At 46.0% G+C, this 26,840-nt stretch overlaps 1 protein-coding gene across 1 annotated transcript in view; it reads right to left on the reverse strand.

The window, feature by feature from the left end:
- Positions 1 to 26,840, reverse strand: part of Ttc39c (tetratricopeptide repeat domain 39C) — an 86,281-nt gene that overhangs the window by 31,405 nt on the left and 28,036 nt on the right. Inside the window, exons 2-5 of the mRNA XM_055625580.1 lie at positions 13,732 to 13,780; positions 11,513 to 11,641; positions 8,733 to 8,847; positions 1,817 to 2,171 (exon numbers count right to left, since the gene is read on the reverse strand). Coding sequence (XP_055481555.1) covers positions 1,817 to 2,171; positions 8,733 to 8,847; positions 11,513 to 11,641; positions 13,732 to 13,780 — 648 coding nt within the window. The remainder of the gene's footprint in view (positions 1 to 1,816; positions 2,172 to 8,732; positions 8,848 to 11,512; positions 11,642 to 13,731; positions 13,781 to 26,840) is intronic.

The raw sequence follows: 26,840 nt of genomic DNA on the forward strand, positions 1-26,840 counted from the left end.
TGTGTGTGTGTGTGTGTGATATATATATATATGGTATAACCCAGACTCTAGGTTTAAATGTAGAATCCACAGTTAAAAATTATATACAAGCATGAAAATAACTGAAATGAACAGATTAAGGGTCCTTTTCCCAACCTTTGAAGATGCTAAATAATGGAAATATATAAATTCCTTACAATTATCTAAGTTCAAGTTAGTTAAAATAAACTAGGCACAGGAGTAAAATCACTACCGAGATCTGCTTTAATAAACACAAACAAGAATTTAACCAGCACATCAAATACTTTCATGTGAATGTTACATGTGGTGTACTGGTAAATCTAATCCCCTTATGGAGAACATATTCATCTGCAGAATTCATTCCAATCCCAATCAGAGATAAACAAGACAATAGGAAGCCATAGGAAAGAAATGACCACAAGTTACAAACCTGTTAATAATAGTAATTCGTAAGAGCCACTGTTTGTACGGCTTGGTGCCTGGGGAGGAGGGAGTAAGGCTGTTTCCCAAGGTTTTTAGGTGACTTTCAGCCCTTCAATGCTAACGTGTAGAACTGAGGCCTCGTGTGACATGGTAGAGGAGCGGGAGCATTTTGTCACAGCAGTGTCATGTCAGACAAACAAGACCAGCCTCTGCTCAAACAGCTTAATCTAAGAACAGTGGTTACTGTCCAGATTAAAATGCTAAAGAGTTCTTCCTCTGTGTGTGGGTGTCTTTTGCCTGCATGCATCCAAGTTTACTACATTTTGCAGTGTCCACAGAGGCCAGCAAAGGGCATCGGATCCCCTTGAACTGGAGTCAGAGGTTGTGAGCTTCCAGGTAGGTGCTGGAAACTAAGCCTGAATCCTCTGTAAGAGTGGCCAGTGCTCTGAACTGCTGAGCTACCTCTCCAGCCCCCTCCCCCCGGATTGAAAATTTCAAATTATGTACTTTTTAAATCATTTTACTGTTCATATGACTCAATTTAGTGGGATGCTGAGAGACATCTAAACTATCCCAACTAACTAGATGCATCGAGGAAAATCAGCCAACGTTTGTATACATTCTAAGGACAAAGATTTTAGAACCACACAAAATTTGATCTTGTAAATTCAAATAAAATGAGAAGTGTGCATCCTAGAGACTGTGGAAAAGGCTGGACAATGGGCCAGCTCACTATTTAAAACACTGACTTCGGGGCTGGCTGGGGAGAGAGCTCAGCTGGGAAACTACTTACCTCCCAAAAATGAGGACCTAACATATGTGCCCAGAACCCACATAAAATACAGACCTGGCAGCACATGCTCCTAACTCCAGTGCTGAAGAGAGGCAGGCAGCTGGGTGCCTGGGCTAGCCTAGACTACTAGGTCAGCTCTAAGCCAATGAGGGATGCTGTCTCAAGAAGCCTGTCTCTGAGGATGGCACCCAAGGTTGTTCTTTGGTCTCCATGTACACAGGCATGTGCACTGCCACACACACACACACACACACACACACACACACACACACACACACACGCATGCACGCGCGCGCACATATGCTCCCCGTGCATATATATAAGGATCTAACAAATAAAACACACATAAAAAACAAGGGACTAACAAATACATGATTCAGGAGACTTAAACAGTCCCCCAGCTCTCTGGCTAACAGGATTATCCATCACCACAAACACAGAACACGCTCCTTGACCCTGTATGACAGGCACATGTGACAGGCACAGGATCATTATCAACCAACCAGCATTTTTCCTGAAGTTTCTTTTACAGTTTCCACTGCTGTCCACTTACTTTCACTATTACATTATGTACCAAAGCATTGCAATATAGCTACTCACGTAGCTAAAGGGGCCTTCATGTCCTTACTTTCGCTTGCATACGTCAGTGAAGAAAGGCCCTGCAGGCGGTCTCCAGGAAACCCCAGCAGGTTGATGATTTTGAGCAGGTTTGGGGGCACCATGGATATGCAAAGGTGAAAAAGGCCATATCCAAAGCTAACAGCACCTTTCAGTCTGTTTAGGGACTCCTCAGTCACCCCTTCAGCCACAATGTGGTTATCATTTGCAGCATCAGAAGACAAGGGCTCTTCTGTCAGCTTCTTCTGATAGAGCTCCTGAAGGGCGTTGATGTCCACATAGCACTTGTTGTAAATCTTCCAGGCTTTCCTAAGGATCCAGCCACCTTTTATGTAGGCTGTGGAGAGAAGGGGAGAGAGGAATTTAAAACCCAGCAGCAGCGTTTGCATTCGGATCGCGACACAGGGCAAGCGGCAAGAGGCTGACAAGAGCAGACGCCTGCCAACATGCTGTCATCAGCCCTCCCTGAACCGCACCTGCTTCCTGGGAGTTACACCCTACAGTCCTACAGTCCGTGGCCAGAGTGAGGCACATGAGGGCTGGGTGGGGCTCTGTCTGCAAACTCTCCAAACAGAGGGAGGGAAGAAAAACTAAAAAGGGAAGCAAGAGAGGGATGAGGAGAGGAGGGGGAGGGGAAGAGAAGGGAAAGGAAGGCAACAGGGGAACTGGCCCTAAGCCTGACGACCTGAGTTTGATCCCAGGGACCTGTGCTGGTAGGAAAACTGATTCCTGCAAGCCGCCCTTTGACCCCGACGGGCACTTGGGGGTCATGCACTTCCCCAACCCTTCCACAAACAAAATAAATAAGTACAATAACAAACGTAAGCACTCAAAGCCTGGCTAAATGTCTCATTATGAAACTAGCATTGCTTAAAACATCATATTTAGTTCAAGGTAACAGAACTTACTGCTCGGACAGCTCACTTCAGACAAATCTCTCCTTCAGGAACTGCAGTGATTTGGTTTTTTTTGTTTTGTTTTTGTGTTGGTTTTTATTTTTTTGCCCCTACCTAAACAAATACTGAGCTTAGGGGTGAAATGCTCCCTTTTTATTTTCTCAACATTCTCCCCCCTTTCCCCCCCATGTAACAATTATGTCAAATCCTTTCTCCATTCTGATCTGGAAATTGAGAGAGAAAAACTCAGCTCCACTCTACCCCCAGTTTTCCTTATTAAAGAAGTAGAATCTTGATTTATGAGAAGGCAGCATTGGGAGGAGGTGAAGAGGTGTGTGACAAGGACCTTCTTTCTAGGGTACAGTGGAGGACACTGTGAGCCATGGGCTCAAGTCCTGCGGGGGGTGGGGAAGCCGAGAAGCTACAGAAACATGGCCATGGCCACATTGGGAAGTGACGTGTAATGATCAAGATCAGCCGAGGAATGAGAGAAACGCATGAAGTGATGGCAACCAACAGAGACAGCTGTTCATCCCCCTCTGCAGAGAAGTCAGTCCACAAGGCAAAACCGAATGCCATGCAGCAAAAACCCCACTCCTATAAGATAAAAATACAGTGAATTTCATGCCTAAGGCAGCACATTGATCCCAATGTCTGTGGGGATAAACTGTACAGGGACACACAAACTCAGGGAACTTTAACCTGAGGCAGTAAAAGAACAACAAAACAAGAAACTGGAGATGTAATTGGAAGTCAAGATTAGGAAGGCTAACATGGAGGAAGAAGTACACTGATTCACCTTGGTGATGAAACCCACCCTCCAGCAGTTGCTCTCCTCCCTGTCCCTAGCACAGGACGCTCTGAAAGCTCCAGATCAGGCAGTCAGAGTGAGGGCTGGCTCTAGGCACCCAGCTCTGCAGGGGACAGGCTCGGCTTGGGGGACTGCCCAGCTACATAACCCAGCAAGGCCTCCAAAGAGCGCTCTCCTTCCATCCAGCAGAAGACACAGCGTTCCAGGCCCACACTGCCTGACCTTCTGCCAGCTCCTCGGAAAGGGCAGATATAAATCATTCAGCTGCTGTGATCTCTCTGCGCTGGAGGAGAAGGCGGAAAGAGGGAGAAACCACGGACCATTTGTCCTACCCTGTGAGGGCAAGCGTCAAATCCGAGGAGATAAGGAGGGGCCTCAGGAAGTCCCCACACACAGTGGTTAGGGCAACTTAGAAAATGCAAGCACCCATTGACACTCCGTGGATCTTGAGATGAATTTTCCATGGGGACCATCTCCAGCAGGAGCGCCTGCCGTAAGACTGAAACTGACCTAATCACGTGTCCCGAGGCTGGGGAGTCCCACAATGGAGGGCCAGTCAGGCCCACCCTTCGCGGGACCCAGGTAACAGACTCTGAAGGAACAAAGCTTTGAAGGAAGAAAGAATGTGTGTGTGTATATGTGTACATGTACATATGCTTGTGTGTGTCTCAGTGTCGGCACGGTTGTGTGGGTGTGTCAGCATGTGCACGTGAAGGCCAGAGGACACCCTGGCATTGCTTCCCAGGGACCTTATCTACCGTCTCTGAGGCAGCCTGGAGCTTGCTGAGCAGGTGAGACTGGGTGGCCCGTGGGTCTCCTGTCTCCACCTTCCCATCACATCTGGGAGGAGTGTAGCCCCTATGCCCATTTTTCCACGTGGGTACTGGGGAGAGAATTCAGGCCCTCAGGCTTGTGAGTCGAGCTCTTTACCAACTGACCTGTCTTCCCAGCCAGCGTCAGGTGATTCAGTTGTCTTCACCCACAGCCAGGAGACTTCTACAGGCTCCATGCTCCACTGGCAATTCTTTCCCTGAGTGCTTCCTCCTCCCTCTGTTCCTTTCTTTCAGTCACAGAATACGCACTGACCACGTGCTAGGGCCCGGCACCAATCATGTATCAGAGACACAGAGAAGAAAACGGACCGTTCCATTGTTGTCTGGTTTCCTTTGTTTGTTTTGAGCAGCCTTGTGCTGTGGCCTAGGCCGGCCTCAAATGGCGGCTCCTTCTACCCCAGCCTCTGAAGTGCTGGGATTGGAGGCTCGCACTTAGCCCCTCCCCATCTTCTCACTCTTTATAACTGCAGAGCGACAGGAAGACTCTCGGCCTTCCCCAGGGGTCGGGACACATGCTCCTGCTTTAACCTCTGTCACGACGTCTGCTGTCACAGGGGATTCCTGAACCTGAATTTACTTATTCATTTTCCCCCTGCTACACCACAAGTTTCCCTCCTTGGTCGCTGGCTACCAGCACTTGCCACATAAGGCCACACACCCGAGAAGTTCTAAAATACGTGGGTGGGGGCGGGGCCATACCACATGGACCAGTGAGTCCCTCCCCACCAGGACTTCACAGTCTGACACTGGGGCAGGTTTAGAAATAAATGAATAAGTAGCTCGCTGGGTGAGAGCTGCTCACTCGGCCACACACGTGGTACCCCTCCTGTCACCCAGGCCAGAAGATGAGGCCCATGGAGAAAGGAGAAGACTTGGGCTACACTTGGCTAGGCCAGAGGGGAAGGCAAAGGGGCTAAAGTGTTTCCAGAGCGGGCCAGTGTGAACTAAGACACAAGCTGCCGAGGAGGTCCCGAAGAGCCTGGAGGAACAAGCATGCAGGGTGCCAGGAGGGGGTGGGCTCCGACCTGCCGCCCAGGAGAGGGGCTTGGCACAGCTGCACCACACCCAAGGAGGATGGCTCCAGCAGCTGAGGGTCAGGCTAGTGCCACTGGAGTCAGGGAACACATCAGAGGTCTGCACAGACCTGCAGTGGGGCGTGACAAGGAGGTGGGGGCACACACAGCCAGACGGGGAGGAGACAATGTCTGAGCAGAACTCTGTGACAACATGGGAAAGTGTGGGAAGAGGGACAACACAATGTAATAAAACCAGCTGAGCATTTGTTATGCCAAGAAAACAACAACCCGTCGGCACGGTTGACTTCAAACACGAACGGAACTAGAAAATAAACCCAGGTGGGAAAGGTAGGTTTCCAACATAACTTCTTATTGCAAAAGCTGTGTGCTCACCACAGAAAGAGGAAAAAATTACCCTTGGACTGCAGTCACGAAGACGTGAGGTCGTATTGGAGCATGGGAGAGATGATGGGGGATTCTTCATAAGGTCAAGTGAGGTGGACAAAGGGCTCCTTAAAAAGTTTGACTTTCCCACTCACAGATCTGGGGGGGTGTGCCCACTGCTCAGAGGGATGACAGCAATGACAAAAGCTATGAAGCTAGAGGTCTGTGGTTTTAGTTTTTCTTTAAGTGTATCCGTCTAGAATGTTCCCTAAGACGCCAGGCATGATGGTACATGGCCATAATCCTAGGCAGGAGGACCCTGAATTACAGGCCAACCTGGTCTACAGCATGGGAGCCAGCTCAGAATAACAAAACAGACCAAAAGCAGACATGAATCCCAGTAATAAAGTAAAGGAATTATTTGTGTGAAGCTCGTTGTTGGTTGTGTTGGTACACTGTTTGGAGCAAACACTGAGCTGTTCATAAAACAAAGGGCCACGGCCCCAGGCTGTTAGGCCGGTGAGAATTTCCCTCACAGTTCAGTATTACATTTAACAAATCAGAAAAACCGAGAATGCTGTCAAATGTCTGTGATAAGCAGGATTAAACAACCTTTAGATTAGGAGGAGGAGAAGAAAAGCCTTGACAGGCAGCCTAGAGAGAAAAGCAATTCTTGGATGGACTAGCAACAGCTCTGCAGTAAAGCACAGCTGAGCACAGGCAGCCATGGCCTTGAGCCAGCGTCACACCCAGGATTCATGAGGTAAAAATGAAACAGGTTCCACTCCACTAAGAAAATAACAACAACAACAACACGGCATAGAATACACAGATGCCCACTAGGAACTGATTCAGCCCATCTGCACGATAAATGTGCATAGGAATACTATAAAATTGTCATCTACGGAGAGGTGAGACAGAGTACTGTAGAGTCAATTTCATTACAAAACACCTTGAGAAGGATAAAGAACAAGAGGATCTTTCTTCCAGGTGAAAACATCAGAGGTGATGACTTGGCATTTTTGTCCTCTAAACAAAAATCTTCATGATAGTTCCATCACAATGCTTGGCCGTTTTCCAGGTGGAAAAACAGCCACAGGAGGGGCCCACACCTGTGTTTGCACTCTGAGCTCAGGAGCTCCGTAATTGCTGAGTGGGCCAGTGAAGGGCAGATGAATTCATTCTGTAACTTTTGTTTACTTTCACGTGTAAACACCTCACCACATCTGCTTAACCCTTTAATGACCTCGGGGCTGGGGAATCCCCACAGCTCAGAATGAGTACTGCTCTTCCAAAAGATGGCAGCTCAGGCAGCTCAGGCAGCTCAGGCAGCTCCGAACCACCTAGCTCCAGCTCTGAGGGACCTGGTGCCCTCTTCTGGCTCCAAGGGTCCCTTCACTCCACATGTACATAACCACATCCAGGCACACCGAAATAAAAGTAAAATAAAATTGGGTTGGAGGAGCAGGGGAGCTAGAGAGAGGGTACCCTTTTGCTGCCCAGGGTGGTCCTGAACTCCTTGGGCTCAGGGATCCTGCTGGTCCAGCCCATCACCAAGCAGCTGGGATCTTTCCACCAAAACATCTGGCTATCCTTCTCTCCTAAGAGACATTTTCTTTATACTTTTTTTTTTTTTTGAGACAGGCTCTCTTTACGTAGCCTTAGCTGTCCTGGAACTAGTCCAGACTGGCCTGGAAATCACAGAGATCTGCCTGCCTTTGCTCCCCAGTGCTAGAATTAATGGCCTGCACCACCACACCTGGCAAGATGCGGTTTTTTAATGCCTAAAATGAGTTCCTTACAAGAATTCTTGGGCATCAGAAAAAGAATATCAAAATGAGAGGAGAACAAGAACTCTGGACCGCAGTGTCCGTGAGGTCTGCTGGCCCTAGGTATCAACACACAGTTCTGAAATGGCAGATATGGCGGGGTAAGGGAGGGGCACCTCACCTTTACCAACTTACAGTCACGCTGTGGTCTCAACAGGTTACAGTTGCCATGTTAGGGAGGAGCTGAGTGACAAGAAAAAGTTACAGGGGGTAAAAGAACCAGAGCAAACGGTGAAGCACATCATAGGATATATTTTCAAAGAAGAATAATGTTTTGGAAGTTCAACTATTAGAAGTCAAAATGAAGTTAAATTCCCTTCCAACTGAAGTTGAACAGAAACAGCATAAAGTAAATGGAAACAAGGAAAAAGGAGAAAATGATTTCCAGTTGTCTAGAAAGGAATGTCTATGTTATATTTCACAGGAAAAAAAGTCATTTTCATTTAAGGCCTGAGAGAAAATGTGTTCCTGAGTATGAATCTGAATCTCTTTCCTCTTAGTCTTCTCTTCCCTTATTTTGCCCCATAGGTAAAGCCTGTCCAGGCATGTGGCAGCTTCCTGCAATCAGGATGTAAGGGACATCAGCAGACCAGGAAGTCTGTCTCCCAGCATGCTACACCAGACTATCTGAATTCATTCTACCCAAGAAATGAAAGCAGCAAAAACCCGGAGAAAAGTGCCGGACAAACCAGTGACAACACGGGCACAGGCCTTGTTAAGCTGGCAGTGACGGCGGGCTCCCAAGCACAGCACCAAGCCGTCCCTCACGCACTTGACACTGACAGAGCACTGAAACTGAAGCCAGTCTGATTTCATTTTAAAGAGCAATATGTACAACCTGATAACCAAGGCACTACTGGATGCCCCCTATATGTGAAAGACATTAGCAACTCTCTAAGAAAGACAGCTATCCTGACTGAAATGCAGACTTCAGGCCTCTGCTGGGCACACACTAAGCACCCACGATTTCCATTTCCTAAGTAACAAACCAGCAATGTCCCCACCCAAAGGCCCTGCTGTGTGCTGATTTTCAGAGTCTAAGTAAAATTTTAAAAGAGAGAGAGAAATTGAAGTATTCCCAACTGTGCCCTCTGGCTAGTGAACCTCATTAAAAAATGCTTCCACTCACCAGACAGCTCCTGTTTCACAAATGAAAGCACAGCCAGGTAGACCTGGCAGTCAGCGATAATGATTTGCCTCTGAAGTCGATCAACCATGGAGGGAGGGGATTTTCGGGCATCAACCTGTGTTGTGAAGAGAAGGTTATGTCATAAGTCACGCGCAACAGAAGTGGAGCCCCAGAGGTGGACCCTCAGAGGGGGAGCTTCCGAGGGGGAGCCCCAGAGGGGGAGACCCTGAGCAGCTGCACCTTTAGCTCTACCGGTACAAAATGATTTCCCACAGGAACCGTGAAGCCCGGCAGCCACTTAGAGCAAAAACCAAATTATGCCAGAGGCTTGGTGGTTCCACAGTCCCCTTCCCTCCAATTTGCCGTCCTAGAGAACACTGTAATTCAATACCTATTGTAAATGATGAAAATGGAATTTATGAGAAACGTGAAAAATGAGGGGAAAAAATAGCAAAGGATTCATCTTTTTTCAGACAATACATGCTACATGCAAATCCTGAAAGGCCATTTTATAGCCATCTGTCTTCAGGGGACACTAATATTAGGGTGCGTCCTAATATTAGGTGTGTGTAGCTGAAATGCAAGGGTGAAGAAATGGTTACCTATTCATCCATTAATCTGAACATATCCTGAAATCACAGCTTCCCTCTGACTAAATCAGAAATCATGCCTGAAATTTAAGGGATGTAAGTAAAAACAAGCAAAAAAAAAAAAAAAAAAAAAAAATCAAATGACATTTTTGTCAAAAGGTCTTTGTCAAAGGATGTTTCTCAATGGAATGAGAAACTCACCTGAGCCAGACTACACCTTCTGTACAGAAAGCGAAGTGCTTCCGAACAAACCATGTAAGTAACTGTTCAGGTCACAGTGCTGTAGAATGTGGCATGTTTCTGCCGTGTATGTCAGCAGTGCACGGCGTGAACAGGACAGAGTGACCGTGTCTCCTCATCTGACTAAACTTTAACATCATGGTCACTGTTGCTTATGTCCAGTCCCAGCGGTCACTGGTGTCGAAAATGTCAGTCTGTGCTCTTTTCTGTCCAGCAATAGCATCCGGCATGCAGGGTCGCCAGGGGGCTGAAGGGCCTGTGTGGAGGGAGCTGCTTTACACACTGCAAGGTCCTTTGCGGATGTTAGCGGCGTACCAGCAGGAATGAGGGCGGAGCGGCCTGGTATGGAGTGTGCTTGAGTTCGTGAGGGCACAGACTTCATTACCACGTAAAACAGTAAGGGCAGCACCGTAGCTGTCCAACCAGGGGGTCCTCTGGCACAAACTCAGCAAGGCGCAGAGCCTCGGGCAGGAGAGTGCTGGGGCAGGGGGATGGCATTCAGGGAGACTCAAAGAATGAATGAACAATGGTGGTATTCTAGGATTGCGGATGGCTCAGCAGGTAAATGCAGACGTGATGAACTGAGTTCTAGATGAAGAGAACACTTGAAAGGCGGGGGGGGGGGTGCTAGGGCAGGTCTGTGATGGAGACCCACAGCCATCACTAAGGTCTGCCGGCCAGTCAGGGCTCACCTGAAGACGCAGAGGGAAGACGGGTACTGATGACTATAGCCAGCAGACACGTTTGATAAGTCTCATAGGGGACACATGGGAAGGCCAGATGCTGCTGTCAGCACCAGGGGAGGGGCTGCCCGTCAGCAGCTTCACTGGGTTTATAGTGACAGGGGAAAGGAAGTTCTGACTATGTGGATCATGGTCCTTTATGTGTTTGTGACCACGTATGTACACATGTGTGTGGAGGTCAGAGGATGATGTCAGGCCCGGTTCCTCCTTGGACACTGTCTATCTTGTTTTGTCCTGTTTTTTTTAAATCTAAACTTTGCCACCACAACACTTCACTTCCTGAGACCGGTTAGGCTAGGCTGTCCCATCTGTGCCTCCCCAGTGCTGGGTCATGCCATCACGCCTGGCTTTTTATGTGGGTTCTAGTCCTCATGCATACACAGCAAGCACCTAACAGTTGAGGTCTCTGCCCAGCCTGGACCATGACCTTACTGACACTTTGCCTATAACCGAGGCCAGCAACTCCTGGGGAACTTGGAGCAACTGCTGACCCAGTGTGCGACTGTTTCACCAGCTACTATCTTCACAAGTTTAACCACACACAGGAAACCCTCCCTCGCCTACAGAGCCCCCACAGAGAGCTGTGCTGCTTTCATTTCTGTTGCTAAGGTAAAACATCCCAAGCAAAAGCAACTTAGGGAAAAAAAAAAAGGGGCGGTTATCTGCTTTTCAATCCCGGGCTGCAGTCTGTCCCTGAGGGGGGAATGAGGGGAAGAACGTAAAGCAGGTAGTCATGTCACATCCAGTCGAGAGCAGAGAGGAATGAATGGTCCACGCTGCCTGCTTGCCTCTGCTTTCATCTAGCTTTCTCCCATTTCGTACAGCTCAGCAGCCCCGCTTAGCAAAGGGTGCCACCTACAAAGGGCTGCATCTTCTTACATAAATTAACAATCAAGACAGTCCCCCACAGACATGGCCACAGGCCAACCTGATCGAGAAAATGCCTCGATTGAGGGTCTCTTCTCCAGTGATCCTGGATGATGGCAAGCCAACATTTAAAACTAACCACACAGACTCTAAGAACAGGCAAGGGATGGTTCTAAAGACTGAAGGGGCCTCTACTATTCTAAGAGACATAGTACTTGACCAGAAGCCATGACAGATAATTAATGTCCATTTTCAGTCATATCCTAGATTCCAAACCTAAGTCAGTGAGTGACACTCTACAGACAGGCCGTGGCTTACAAGCTAGCGCTGAGCCACTTACGTTCTTCTTGATTTTATTCTTAATTGTTTCGATGACTCCAGCCTCTTCACTTTCACACAGCTTTTCCGTGGTTTTTAAGTCATCACACGCCAACTGCATTTTTTCTTCCTCGAATGTCATCATGGCATTCTTCCAGGAAACAGAGAAAAGACCAATGAATCAGTAAGCACAGGAACCTCAGGCTTTGTTACTGTGAAATGACAAACTAGAAAAATCACCACAATTATTCTCAAGTAAAAAGATTCACACTGTTACAGTATGCTCTAGTCATTAAAGAAACTATAATCCTAGTGTAAAATAAGACTACATCTCGATTATGCCAGCATGAAAAATTATATGGTGGTGAATGTTCTTGTAGTTTCATTTTATTCTCTTTTTAAAATTTAAACATAATAGAACTATATCATTTTTGATTGACCTATTCACTTCAGTTTTTATAACAGGGTCACATTCAAAAGCTTATTCTACCCACTGATGGATCTCTGGCTTCAAATATTGAACAACAACAACAAAACGCTAGTAAAAGAATAGTCAGCAGATGCCATTGGGAGATCAGTCTTTCCAGGGACAGAAATTCCTGTGGGTGGATTTACCTTCAAAGAATTCACTTTGCATTATCTACAGTCACTCCTCAATATTTAATGAGCACTTCAGACATATACCCAGTACAACAATGGAGTTATTTGCTTGCTCTTTTAAATGTGGTCTCATGTAGCCCATGCTGGCCTTCAAGTCAATATACAGATAAGGATGACCTTGAATTTCTGACTCTCCTGCCTTCCCCATGTACCAAAACACCTCAGAGAAAACCGAGGTCTCTGAGCTGCACAGGCAACAGGGGTAGGAGCACCCCGTTCTTTGGAGGCTCTGCTGGATCTGCTGGTGTCTCTGATGTCCTGGTGTCTCTCTCTCTTTTCGTTCTCCATCAGGCGGGACTGACACTCTAGGCTCCTTTGATGTGACTCTAGCCAACTTCTCCATGCTAGCCAAACCAACCCTCAGTCACCTTGACTGCAGCCAGTTCTCCTTCCAAAAATCCTGCAGGCAGCTAAAAGCTCAGCCTTGCCGTGAGCTCACTCTCCACACTACTCACCCCGGATCCTCTGATTGTCTCCACACCCTCCCTCACAGTCACTTGGGTACTGAGATGGCTAATCTCAACTGTCAGACTGATGAGTTCTAAAACCACTAGGGAGACAGGCCTCGGGCAGGTCTACTGGGTATCATCTTGATCAGGTTAACTGGCATGGGAAGGCCTTTCCACTGTGGGCGGCACCATTCCCTGAGCTGAGAAAGGAAGTGAGCTGAACAAAAGCACTGAGCACTCACTGATTGTGACTTGTGGATACAATGTAACCAGCTACCCCACTGTTCCTGCCTGTGACTTCCCAACCACTATGGTCTGTTTGCTGTGCAAACCCTCTGTTCAGCTGCTTCTAACTGGCATTTTATCACAGTCACAGGACAAGTAACTAAGACAGACGTTACAGTCACCATCAAGAACAATCTTCCCCTAGGTATGGAGCTAGCATTCCTGCAAAGAGGCCTTAAGACCTGTGTTCCAGTAAGAGAAAATCAATAGCTTGAGTGAAAACCCAGCTGACTGGATGTTAGCCAAGGACCAGATGGCTGCCTACAACATGCCCTTTCATTTTTTAATGTAAATTTTCTCTTCCTTTAGTCTTTACTCAGTACATTTTCTCCTTTATGCAATTCTATACTGATTTTTTTAAATGGCAAAAGTCGTTTATATGACAAGCACTTCAGAAAAACAAAGGCATCCAGCTCCAATATTGACCAGCTGACAGGCTGAACTACTGTAAAGCTACCCCCTCTCTCAAGCAGTAGCACCGGAATACTTTCATTCAGCCCCTCAAAGCATCCTCTAGGCTGCGGTTACTCAGTTTTGGAGCTAACCTTTCTTACCAAAGACTTTTTCTCTTGTCACAACACAATCTCAATCTATGAAGGGCTTTCAATTAGATTTTTATTCTTAAAACAACAACAACCAAAAACAGGTTGGAAAAAACATAACCCTCTAAATATCATACATAAGCATTTTATTTTTAAAGTTGGGGAGAACATTTATCTCACAGACGTTGATTAATGGGCAAAACTTTAAGGTTTTCTATGATGGTGTGTCTATATAGCTGGCAGGCAAACAGGCATTAGTTTATACTTGTTTTCTTTACACAATATATCTTTTGATATCAACTTACCAAAAAGCTGACAAAGCTGGCTCCAAAACTCATTAGTGGACTGTGATTTCTGTTAAAGAAACAAAATATTTTCATCAGAAGTCTTACTTTAAAAACATTTGGTAGAACAGGATATATCATTATATAACCCCCTTCACTGGTCAGAGGTAAACTAAGCAAACAGATTAAATTGCACCAAGAAGAAGTTGAAGAAGTGCTTCCTGCCTCCACCTCTGATCTTCAAAGCAAAGGAGGTCTCAGTGCTAAATTACAACAGACTGCCTTAAATTGTGGCTACGAAGGAGCGGACAGTAAATACAAAGATATAAATAGAAAGATACATTGCTAGACCAAAGGAAGGTGGTCTGTTTTCAAAGTGAAAAGCTGAACCCAAACTTTACATATATAAGGGCTGGGCATGATGGTACAGACCAGCACTTGTGGGGCCGAGGCAGGGGGATCACGACGTTGAGGCTTACCTTAAGCAATATCCTGTCTCAAAAACAATCAGAAAACACTTAGCACACATAAGTCAGTTTTATTTGTAGAACAGATCAAAGAGTGTCGCCACTGGGCCTGAACTCTTGAATTCACCAGCCAAGGCTGAGGACACCTCCCTAAGACCCACTTACCCCCCACTATGACATACAGTCCTTAGCCAATCCTGTAGTAAGCCCAAGAGGAAACCAAGCCAATGTCAAGTGAGGCAGAAACACAAAAGAACGTAAAGTCTTCAATTCTATCTAAAAACTAATACAAACCCCAGATCTCTATAAACTGTATAAGAGGAAAAGGAAGTAGTATGCTCTTAAAAAAAAAAAAAAATGCTGCTATTTTTTTCACAATTCACATACATGGCCATTATACTAGCAACAAAATGTCATGTGACAATTTATTTAGTACTTCCTCCACTAAAAATTTACATTGTGCCTACTATGAAAATAGTGTGTGTGTGTGTGTGTGTGTGTGTGTGTGTGTGTGTGTGTGTGTGTAGGAGACAGAAAGTGAGCCCTTATGTATATGAACGTCCACATCTCTGTCTCAGGAGTATTCCACACGTTTGCAGGCAATACCAAATCTCTTCCAGAGACAGGCTGCCAGAGGGAGCGCGCAGTCAGGATGTGCGCTCGTGTCCTTCTTTTCTTGCAGAGACCTTATGTGGAAGGGAGTATTGTGGGGGAGGCTCTAGGGTTAAATCTGTTTGGAGTGCTAACTGGCTAGCACTTCTTCCCCACCTACTTTGTACTATGCTTATACTATAGCTGCCTTCAAGTTGAATCGACAGCGGTGACAAACAGGAAGGTCAGTTCACACAGGAAGAACCCAAAGCAGTGCTTAGACCCCAAGCTCAGCCAGGCGGTCTGTGTCATGACTACACTGCCCTCCAAACGCATTCTGTTCACTGTCATTTCACAGTATTACCTAGATGTGGTACAGGCGCCTGACTCCTGGATTTATCAACTGCACGAAGCAGGCAGTGGAGGACGGCGGTCAGTGAGGGAGTGAGGTCCCTGCTCTCAACACAGCGATGGCTGCCCTGGCCTTCCCGTCTCCTGCCTTCAGTTCAGCCTCTCTACCCACTGCTACTTTGCCTTCACGATGTTGGCTAAAATTAGCTCCTGAAAACCGCGGGAGTTAATTATTCATGGTGCCAAGTTTTGCCCCTGTCATTTCACATACCATCTTATCATTTAAGTGGAAAGAAATATGCTGACACCAGTCCAACAGAGGCACTTTCTCTCCTTGAGGTCTGTCCATCAACCACACAGCAGGGCTACCGCAGGCACTGGCTGCTGTCTTGTCGGCCTGGCTCCATGGCCCTGTTCTTGCAGGGCTCGGTCCGCCACGCTGGGCCTCCTCAGTCTTTGAATCCCACACACTTCAAGTGATCCAATGTTAACTGACCTCAGCTCAGTTAATTCTGGCCTGTCCTTGTCTTGGGGATTTAAAAATGTCTCCAAAGACATGAGGATGATTACTGACAACCCAGGGCTGAGGCAGAAGGAAGCAGAAAGGTTCCACTGAGCTTCAAGACGATGCACATGAGGGCCCCCCATCTGTTTGAAAAACAGGTATTTAGGACTGCAAAATACTTGTCTAGTATTCACGAGGCCCTGAGTTCAATGCCAAGCACCTCCCAGGCCAGGTGATGGGGCAAACACCTGCAATCTCTACACCTGGAAGTGGAGGCAGGGGGATTGGGAGTTCGACGTCATTCAACCGGTCTGAGGCCAGCCTGGGCTACGTAAGACACTGCCTCAAATAAAATTAAAAATATACCTTTAAACTAAAACTGTGTATGCAGAAGGCCAGGAGGAAGGGGAAAGAGGGCAGGGAGGAGAGCTCTTGTATTAACATGGTTCGTTGAAGAGACCTAGGAGCCCACAAAAGGAATAACAAAGCTGTAAGATGAACTAAAGGAAGCTATGTGTAAATCCCATTCACATCTCAGTGGATCAGGTGACATAACTAACAGACTTTAAAGGTGTTAATCTATCAGCACATTCCTGTTGCAGAATGTCCTCAGAATTCCCCCTACACACACACACACACACACACCCTGTATCCAGTCACCACATCCTTGCAGGACAAAAAGACTCTGTTTTTCTACACCAGTTGGGGGCATGGTTTTATGATACATAAAGAAGTACATTAAAGCCCATGACTTTATACTAACTAGTAACATTTTCCCTTATTTTTATTTTGTGGGTATGTTTTGCCTGCACGCATTCTGTCTATGCACCACATGCATGCAGTGCTGGAGACGGCCAGAAGAGGGAGCTGGATCTCATGGAACTGTTGTTATGGATGGTTACTGTGTGGGTTCTGAACCCAGGTCCTTTGGAAATGCAGCTGGCTCTTACCCACTAAGTCAGTTGAGAATACAAACTGCAAGAGTTCATGCAAACTCTGTATCTCTTCCAATCTTCAGCAATAGACCTACTTCCTAGTTCCGTCCCCTGCAACGTCTGGCAAGGACGCTCACTTCCCAGCTGTGCGCATGCTCAGCGCCCTCCCTGGATGCCCTGCAGGACTCACTGTCTCCTCCAGGAAACGCTGCTTCCCGATCAGGCACAAGGAGAGCCGGAAGTGCCTTGTTACACACAGAATAAAGAACTTTAAGGGGAAAAAAAATGTTATACTCTTAAAGAGGTTCCCATTATCCAAAGAAGAAAATATTTCATTATCCTTGAGGGGAAAAATGGATGGAAACAAGTCAGTTTAAACCAAGCTAATTAAATCTTTTAATGAAAAGCAGAAAAAGACGTACCAGTTGTCATGACCAAATACCACCAAACACCTGACAGAAACAACTTAAGGGAGAAGAGATTTATTCTGACTCACAGTTTCAGAGGACTTAAATTCACCATTGTAGAGAAAGCATGGAGATCAGGAGGCAGAGACAGAACAGAAGAGGTCAGATTCCACAGTCTCCCTAAACAATGCTACCAGCTGGCAGGTAACTGTTCAAAGGCTTCAGCGCCTCACAGAGGACCCTGGGCACCCAACCCATTGATTTGAAAACTGATCCAATTTAAACAGGAAGACAACACGAACTGACCTGCTTATTCTCTATGACTTGGAGGGACCTGGATTAGGGGAAGGGAGTTTCTCTAATGAGTGAATCGCAAACAAGAAAATTCCTCAGGATATTAATATAAACATGTTTTATAACATGCATATGTAAACATGCATACATGTATATAAAATTAATTGAATATCTGACAACTAATTTTGTCATTCTTAATGAAACGCAAGCAGCAAGCATGGAGACAGGAAAAAGAAGAAACTCAACACCACCCACCATGACGATACAAGCAAGAGCCATCCTGCAGGCAATTCCACGGGTTACAGATCTTAATTCTTCTGCAGTAATAGTGGACCACACAGGGCAGAAGGGAAACAAACACAGAATTTCTAACATAAGGCATACCAAACAATGGAAACACAGAAAAAGAATTCCAGAACACAAGAAACAGCACATACATACACACATACATATAGACTCATACATAGACATACATACAGAGAGACATAAAAACATACACAAACATATACACATACAATTAAAGGCAAGATTTCAAACTGCCCTTAACAGTAGAGATAAATCATTAACTATCTAAAGAGACATATGACCGGGGCAGAAGTTCCCTGCACTGAGAACTTAGAACACTCCCAAGAGAAATGAAATACCACATGTCTGTTTGTCAGCGGTGCTAGCCCAGACGACTCTCTGTTCTGGGGTTGCCTGCACCTCGAAGGATAACAGGCAAAAATATAGATAAACACGAGTGTCGTAAATACTGCGGCCACTGGACACGACACTAGCCTATGCAAGTTGGAAACGTGCCAAGGTTCAGCAATGGTTGGTTTCCCCAGGGTCCTCGCTTTGGAAATGTGGTCCTCAGGATGCTTTGCAGAGACGTGGCCTTTAGTGGGGCCCTTGAATAGATTCAGGTATCCCTCACCAGCCCTGGTTGATGATCCAAAGAGAACTATGACAGAAGTGTGGCCTCCCTGCTTCCTGTTTTGCTGTGTGATCTACCACAATTTAATAAGACACAGACGGCCCTCGCTGGAACTAAACTGAGACCCATGTTAGGTCCCCGAACCTCTCAAAACTGTGAGCAAAATAAGTTAAGTTGACCCACCTCAGATAGTTCATTGTAGTTATAAGAAGCCAGTACAGCATGTAGAGAAATTTCCAAAATAAAAATTTTAAATACATACAAATAAAAATACATCCCCCCCCCAAAAAAAGACATCTTTTGGAATCCACTGGTGAAGGGCTCCTATGCTCACCACCACAGCTTAGTTTTTGAAAGTGAACCATGAGTTATAAAATTGTTCTGAATTTATTTCTTTTAACTCTATGTTAAGTCACCAACGGCAGAACACCTGTTAAGAATAAATTTGTCATCTGTCCCTACACTGACAAACATTTCAAGGGAAAAAAGCTCTCTGAAGTTTCTCCAGGACATTCCACCTGATTAGGACACAGAGGGAGGAAATTTATACGCAGAGGTTCTCTTAATTTTTAGAACGAAGTTTATTTTTATTTTACATGCATGAGTTCGTGGGGTAGGAGTAGGGGCTGCATGCCTGCAAAGGTGTGTGTGTGGAGGTCAGAAGACCACTCCCCACAGCTCAGCTCTCTCCTTCTCCAGTGGGAGGGCCAGGGACCGAACTCAGGTCATCGGGCGTGGTGGCACGCACCCTCACTTGCCAAGCCACTGTGCCAGCTTTACACCTACTTCTTAGAGCAATGTTTCCCCCCAAGATGAATGATCACGAGTGTCGGGAAGCCCCTGGCTGGATACGCCTCTTCAAATGTGACTTTATCACTCAAGGTAAACAGCTGGAAAATTTCAAGCCTTTGCCTTTTTTTGTTTTTTTCTTTTCTAAACATAGTCTACATTCATATCATCTTAAGCTCTTAGAAGGATTTTTCAAAATGACTTTTCTGCCCCTCCAAATGTGTGAGAGCACGGAGCCTTGTGTGCCACAGAGGAGCCTGCACCCGGATCCTGTCAGCAGATGAGCACGCTCACACAGGACAGCACTGGCTGCTCTTCCAGAAGGCCTGGGTTGGAGTCCCAGCTCCGTGTGGCAGCGCACCACCATCTATGATGCCAGCTCCAGGGGCCCAGTGACCTCTCCTGGTATGAGGCATGCAAGCAGTGTACGCACATACTGAAAGGCCACACACATGAAACAACATTAAAAAAGGCTAAGATGAAAAAAATAATATATTGTATGTATTTTGACACGGTTTAAAATTTTCCTCCAACAACAAAACAACTGTCTTCAATGGAGCAATTGTATCATCATAAGATAACTCAATGACAGAGTGATGGTGGCAGTGCCTGGAATCCCAGAACTTGGGAGATGGAGGAAGAAGGGTCAGGAGTTTAATGTCACCCTCAGCTATGCCGTGAGTTTGAAACCAGCCTGAACTACAAGAGACTTAAAATAGTGATAGGAAATAGTTTGAGCTAAAAATGTTTAAAGCACTTTAATGTAGAAACAAAAGTGCTATAAATAGAATATTCTAGAAGATATGTACAAAGGAAGCAAAAATATTTGTTTTGTAAGGCAAAGAGATTAAGGGTATTTTTCCAATAAGTAGGTAGTATTTATATATTTGTGCATACATATACATATATATATGTAAAAGTAATAATTAAAGAACAAAGGGGCTATCAACTTGAAGGTGGTGTGGGTGTGGGAAGGGTTGGAGGGAGGATTCCTGGGAGGAGCTAAAGGGAGGAAAGGGAGAGAGAAACCAATGCAATTTCAATTACAAATGTATTTAAAAAATAAGAATAAAACCAAAAGTGTGTTTGCGGAGAGGACCGTCAAGCCAACACAGCACTCAGTGCCACTGTCACGCCAATGTCCCTTCATTTATTCCCTTTCAGAAAGACAATGCATCATTCATGCCAATTTACTTGCTCCAAGCACTCCTTGAGATTCAGCTGTGGCCTCTGGAACTCAACAGAGGCAGCGTCCACCAAGCAGAATAATGGGCAGAGTCTGCAGGAAAATGGGCCAAGTCTGCTCCTGAGGTGAGCTGGTCACTTTGTGGCAAGCTGAGGCCAGAGCGGCCCATCAGAGCAGAACACTAGATCCAAAAAAGCAAGGAGGGCTCTGGTATGAGGCTTCACTCCAAGATATCACCTCGTATTTTCCATTTTAAAAAACATTTAAGTTCTCTGTGAACGGTTTGTCTGGAAGGGGCTTGCATGCCTTTGAGCACTGGTCCGCTGGGGCCCCGAGGAGTAGTACATGGTATTAACTGCTAGGCTATCGCTCCAGTCCCTTGCTGGTTTTTTTATAAAAACAAAAGCAAATAATTTAGAGACATTTTTTCATATTAGGTACAAAGTGATATAAATAAGGATTGTCTGTATCCCCTTCCAAATAAAAAGAAAGGAAGGGCAGGGGTCAGAGAAAGGGGAGGGACATCAGTAAGCCTTCAGCTTAACAAAGAGAACCAAACATTTTCTTGTCATTTCAGCTAAGTCTCATCTTAAGCAAGGTGTCTGTTTTTTAATATAAAATCACCCCTTTACAAAGCTGACTCTGTGCCACTGTCAAGAATAACAGTAAACGACTATTACAATAAAGAGTTTGATGAGGTCGGAGCGAGACACTAAAACAATTACTTTGACCATGTCACAGTCAGTACTAGACAGAGCAGCCCTGAGGCATCTCAGGGTAAGACACTGGGGCCCGACTGCCCCCACTCGGCTGGTACTCGGGCTCCCGGCCTGCAAGTTCAATCTCTCAAGTTCTGCATGTCAAGCTCTCTAACTACAGAGCAGGGAGCTGTTACCATGCACAACACGGAAGCCTCAGTTTCAATCTGAAGGTGGCGCAGCATCACCAAAGGAAGCCAGCTGCTGTTAGAACACAGACGTGCTCACAGACACTGTACAAGTTCCCTCCGTTCGTGTCAAGACAGACAGGGAAAGCGAAGACATTTCCAGTCGGACCATCTGACAGATGCGTGCTGATGAGAGCCTCTTCCACATGCAGAAAAAGAAAGGGCGCCTTGGAAGAGATCAGTGAAAAAGCTTCAGGCCGCACGGCACTGTCAGGTCTAAGAGGAACTGGATGAGATCCTTCAGGCTTAGCTCTGCCCTACTTGGAGCTGGGGCAGGGCATCCCCAAAGCAGCTCAGGGTCTCTGTCTTCAGCTCAGAGGTTAGCAGAAACACAGCTTAATTCTCTACTGCCACTTTCAGATCCAGAGTGTTGAACCTCTCGACCAACAGAAGGGCTCAGCAAGTAAAGGAGCTTGCTGCCAAGTCTGACAACTTGAGTTCTGTCCCTAGGACTGACGCGTTAGAAGGACAGAATTAACTCCCACAAGTTGTCTCTGATCGCCACAGGCATGCCTCCACACTCCTAACACACCGTGCTTAAGGAAAAGCAATGTCAAACTGCTTCCTAAATCTTTACGTTTACACCCATAGAATAGCGCTGCTCTAGCCCGGGACGCAGCCAGTACAGAGCCTTATGGCTGGTCAAAGAATAAGTGGATGTTGAGTGTTGAGCCTAAATGGGCATCTGTATCAAACTCTACCCCCAAAGGCTCAGCGAACATTGGGGAAGAAATGGCAGATACAACAGATGAGTGTTGTAAAATGACATGGCTACTGCATTCATGAACTGACAGTAGCTACAACATGGAGCCAGTCAGCACTCCATCATGGAGGAGGGAGAAGCTCAGCAGGCTTCGTCTCTAGCTGAGGAACTGGCAGCTGCTGGCTGCTGGCACAGAACATCGTTTCTTCCAGTGAAAGGCCACTGGTAGGCTGCCCGTGCTCTCGATGAATGGTCCTGCACACGTAGGCACACAGGCAGCAGTAGTGAGACTCGGTGGTTACTGAAGAAGGGGAGGAGGACATAGAGGCCAGAGGGGGATGCACTGGGTCACATGATCAAGATCTGTTTTGTACTGGGAAGGGGGAGGCTGATAGCTCGGAGCAGGTTGGGCATGAGAGGATATGGGAAGCAGGGTAGGCCTATGGACTTCCTCCGCACAGAGGAACAGCATAAGCTAACCAGGAGCCTGGATGCTCTGTTGCTACAGCTTTTGGGGGAGGGCAATTCTCTACCAGCACCTCAATAAAAATAAGTAGGCCTCTGATCTTGCGTCCTCCAGACAATGGTTCTGATCAGTGCACCACTGTGAAGGATAATTACCATGGTTACCTATTATGTACAGTACACAGGTGTCAAATCATAATCCACAAATACACACCAATATTATATGTCAACTGAAAGAACTTTAAAGTCAAGCGTTAAGAACAGCAAAGGATGATTACTGTGAGTTATTCCTCAAAGACACTGGATGAACTCTTAAAAGGCAGATCCGTGACCAGGTCACTCAAATACTCACTTTTTAATCTGTAGTCCCTCACAAGGGAAGACCAAGCTGGGCCAGGGGAAACGCCTTGCTCTCTGGCCTAGGGCTTTGGCACACAGCGCCCCCACTCAGGCTCCTGGCCAACTCCATTCCTCAACAGTTCCTGCCAGCCTGCAGGACACCATACAAACACTTACTTCCCTGCTTCTCCTGGTCCCGCAGGTGAGAGTGTAAGGCCCCTCTGGGACCTTGATTCCGCTCAGCCCTCATCCTTCAGAACACAGGGGCCAGGGGCTAGGCTGCTCTTGTTGAACAAGCCAGTGCAAGAACGAATGACAGAATGAACGCAAGTCCCACCAGAAGAGTATCTGTGTCTGGTACTGGAGGTGGCTCTGTCACCCACCATCCGTTAACTGTGTCTGCGTCTTCTTAGGCTGTAATACGGTTTACTGAGTGGAGACACTAACCAAAACAGTGCCGGGCAGACAGCAGGTACCGGCAGGGTAAGAAGTAACCGCGGAAAGGGGATGAATAATGAATTATTTTAAATAAACAAAAGTCTGTGCTATTCTTAAGAAGCTATCCCAGAGAGGATTCCTACTTGCCAGTCTTTGGAGCACATAAATCGCTTAGAGTGATTTCCTGCTTCTCCCAAGAGCATTCTGTAACCAGCATTCTGAAAGCAGCCCTTACCCGCTAGGCTCTTAATACAGCCTAAAGTGGCATTACATGGCAGCTCCAGGAGCCAGTCTTCCTTTATGACATAATTGTGAAGTTTCTCTTAAGTTTTCAAAAACATTTTAACTAGATAATTGTGCACTGATGTCTCATTTGCAGCTGGAGTTTTACAATCCAATGGCTTACAGTAGGGCTAGGTCTGATGAATTGCCCTCACCTGAAATCCCAGCCCTCAGGAGGCCGAGTTCCAGGCCAGCCTGCACTACACTGTGTTTCAGGCCGGCCAAGGCCACACACAGAAACCATCTAAAACAACCCAACACCAACAAAGTGCAAGTTAAAGGTTAAAATAGTGTTTTCACAAAATTTATTCCACAATACAGATAACAATCCTCCTTTTTGGTCTCACGTAGTCAAACCCCGACTAAAAACAAGGCTTGCATTTAAAAAAAATCTAAGAAAAAGGAAGAGAGGGGCTGGAGAGATGGCTCGGTGGCTACCGAGGCTTGCCGCTCTTGCAGAGGACAGAGTTCAGCTCCCAGCACCCACATCGGGCGGCAATTCGGGCACCTGCACTCGCACATACACACATCAAAAACAATAAAATAAAACCCTGAACAAAACAACCACGAGACAGCACTGGGTGCTATGAACGTGGTAGTTTACAAGAGAAATGTAATCATTTCCACAATGAACAGAAAGGAGTATTCAAAGAGCACTCACTGTTCACATGACTGTAATAATGTGACACAGTTTATTCAATATTGCACCTCCATAATACACCCGGAAAATAGATGTGTGTGTCTTCCAAATTTGATGGTTTATTTGTGGCACACAATTAAGATGCCAGACTTTAAATCTCTGCTGTGGCAGAGGCACGATCGAATCACCAAGTCACACATGCGACAGATGACCCGTCCTGAGGGACATGATCCGACAACAGGGTGACCGGGAGAACCGCCCACCATGCTGCACCTCAGGTGAAATAACAGACACAAAGGTGCCTGCCATCTTCATGTTCTTCCGTTACCTCCCTCTACTGCTCCCTTTTCTAATGCAACATCATCACATTTTATAACGACATGGGAGGACTCTACGCCCTAGCAGTAGGCCGTCTGTCCCTCTTCTGTTGTTCTACTAATTATCAAGTTAAGACACAGGCATGCGGGGCTGGGTTCGCTGCTGCTGCAGCGCACACTGGCTTTCCTTTATGTGCTATCTGCTTGCCTGCAACAGAAACATACAAGGGATGGCAAGACGGCTCAAGTGATGAAGGCGCTTGCTGCCAAGTTTGATAACCTGAATTCAATCCCAACACCTATGTGACAGAAAGAAAAGCTGGGTCTTGCAAGCTGTTCTCTGATTTCCACATGTGCTATGCGTGGCACATGACCATTCACACAAATAATTAAAATGTAAAGAAAAAACTTAAAGAAAGGAGGAAGAAGAAGAAAGAATGGGAAAGAAATGGATGGAGAGAAAAAAGAAATAAATCTAAGAATAATGTGTATATTATGATTTTTCTAGAACAAGTAATAATAAATCACATCCAAGTTAGGTAAGTTGTATATATATAAAAATTCCCTAAAGTTAAATTTGTTAAAGTAAGGTTTTAAACACATAAACACAATGCCAAAAATTCAATGTACTTAGGTTCTTTAGGTGTACAGATTTTAGTATGTTTACCCTATATTGTATGACTAATATTCACTTATGAGTGAGTATATACCATGTGTGTCTTTCTGCTTCTGGGATACCTCACTCAAGATCATCTTTTCTAGTTCCCACCATTTGCCTGCAAATCTCATGATTTCCTTGTTAATTGCTAAGTAGCATTCCATGGTGTAAATGTACCACAATTTCTGTATCCTCTGTTGAGGGACATCTGGGTTGTTTTCAGATTCTGGCTATTACGAACACGGCTGCTAAGAACATGGTTGAACAAAGCTAACCAAGAAGGAGGACCCTAGGGAAGTTGCTCAATCCTCACTCAGAAAGCAAATGGGCTAGACATTGAAGTGGGAGAAACAGAGAACAGGACAGGAGCCTACCACAGAGGGTCTCTGACAGACTCTAACCAGCAAGGTATCAAAGCAGATGCTGAGACTCACAGCCAAACTTTGGGCAGAATGCAGGGAATGTTATGAAAGAAGGGGGAGATAGAAAGACCTGGAGGGGACAGAAGCTCCACAAGGAGAGCAACAGAACCAAAAAATCTGGACATAGGGGTCTTTTCTGGGACGGATACTCCAACCAAGGACCGTGTGTGCATGGAGATAACCTAGAACCCCTATAAAGTTGCCCATGGCAACTCAGCCTCCAAGTGGGTTCCCTAGTAAGAGGAGCAGAGGCTGTCTCTCACATGAGAGACAGTGGCTGTCTGTCTCAGTGGCTGGCTCTCTGATCACCTCCCCCTGATGGGGGGCACCCTTACCAGGCCACAGAGGAAGAGAATGCAGCCAGTCCTGATGAGACCTGATAGGCTAGGGTTAGATGGAGGGGAGTAGGACCTCCCCTATCAGTGGACTGTGAGAAGAACATGGGAGGAGAAGAGGGAGGGAAGGAGGGAGGAATTGGGAGGGGATGAAGGAGGGGGCCACAGCTGGGATACAAAGTGAATAAATTGTAATAATTTAAAAAAAAATTTTAATTTCAATGTACCAAAGAAGCTGGTTTTTGGGGACAGCTACATATTTCAGTAAAATATCAGTTAGCCTGTATGAGGCAAAAAATCAAGTGCCATCTACATTGGTGAGTGTCTTTATCATCATCACTCAAGAGGCAAATACATGTGGATCTCTGTGAGTTGGAGGCCAGCCAGGTCTATACAGTGAGTTCCAGGCCAGCCAGGGCTATATACTGAGACCCCCCCATCTCAAAAACAAAACAAACAAACAAAATCAAATTATTTGGAGAAGTAAAACCCACATTCAAACGAACTTCATTCCTGCAGAAGTATGGGTAATGTGTTATTTCAGCCACATGCATTCACATGTATAGCTAGAACATTCACTCCAACTGTGAGAATAAAAGCTGATGCCAAAAACTGGAAAACACCTCTCTCCCTCCCTTCCGCCTCTATGCAATTTCTAAGGGCATACCCTAAAGATACAAAGTGCAGAACAAAAGATCTAAACAAAGGTGGTTACCATGATACCATTTACAATTCCAGGAATAAGAGTATTAAAAAATACATGGTTTACACAAATTAAATATATTTGACTAAATTATTATCTAGCCATTTATTCCTAACTAGAAATACTCACTCTCAGGTGTCTGAAAATGCACAGTTTAAAATTTTTGACTTGAAGCTAGGCATGGTGGCACACCTGTAATCGCAATACTCAGGGAGGCAGAGGCAGGCGGATCACTTTGAGTTCAAGGCCAGCCTGGTCTACAAAGCGAGTCCAGGAAAGCCACGGCTACACAGAGAAACCCTATCTCAAAAAACCAAAAAAGAGAAAAAACTTTACTTGACCACAGAAGTGTGACACTACTAGTCTCTCGGCCTGCGCCTCCGCACTTGGGAGTCTGATGGAGTTCCAGTACCCGACACGGGTTTACAAGCAAATCGG

Source organism: Psammomys obesus, unplaced genomic scaffold, assembly GCF_907164565.1.
Source record: "Psammomys obesus unplaced genomic scaffold, mPsaObe1.curated_primary_1811, whole genome shotgun sequence".
In the NCBI taxonomy this organism is placed as follows: domain Eukaryota; kingdom Metazoa; phylum Chordata; class Mammalia; order Rodentia; family Muridae; genus Psammomys; species Psammomys obesus.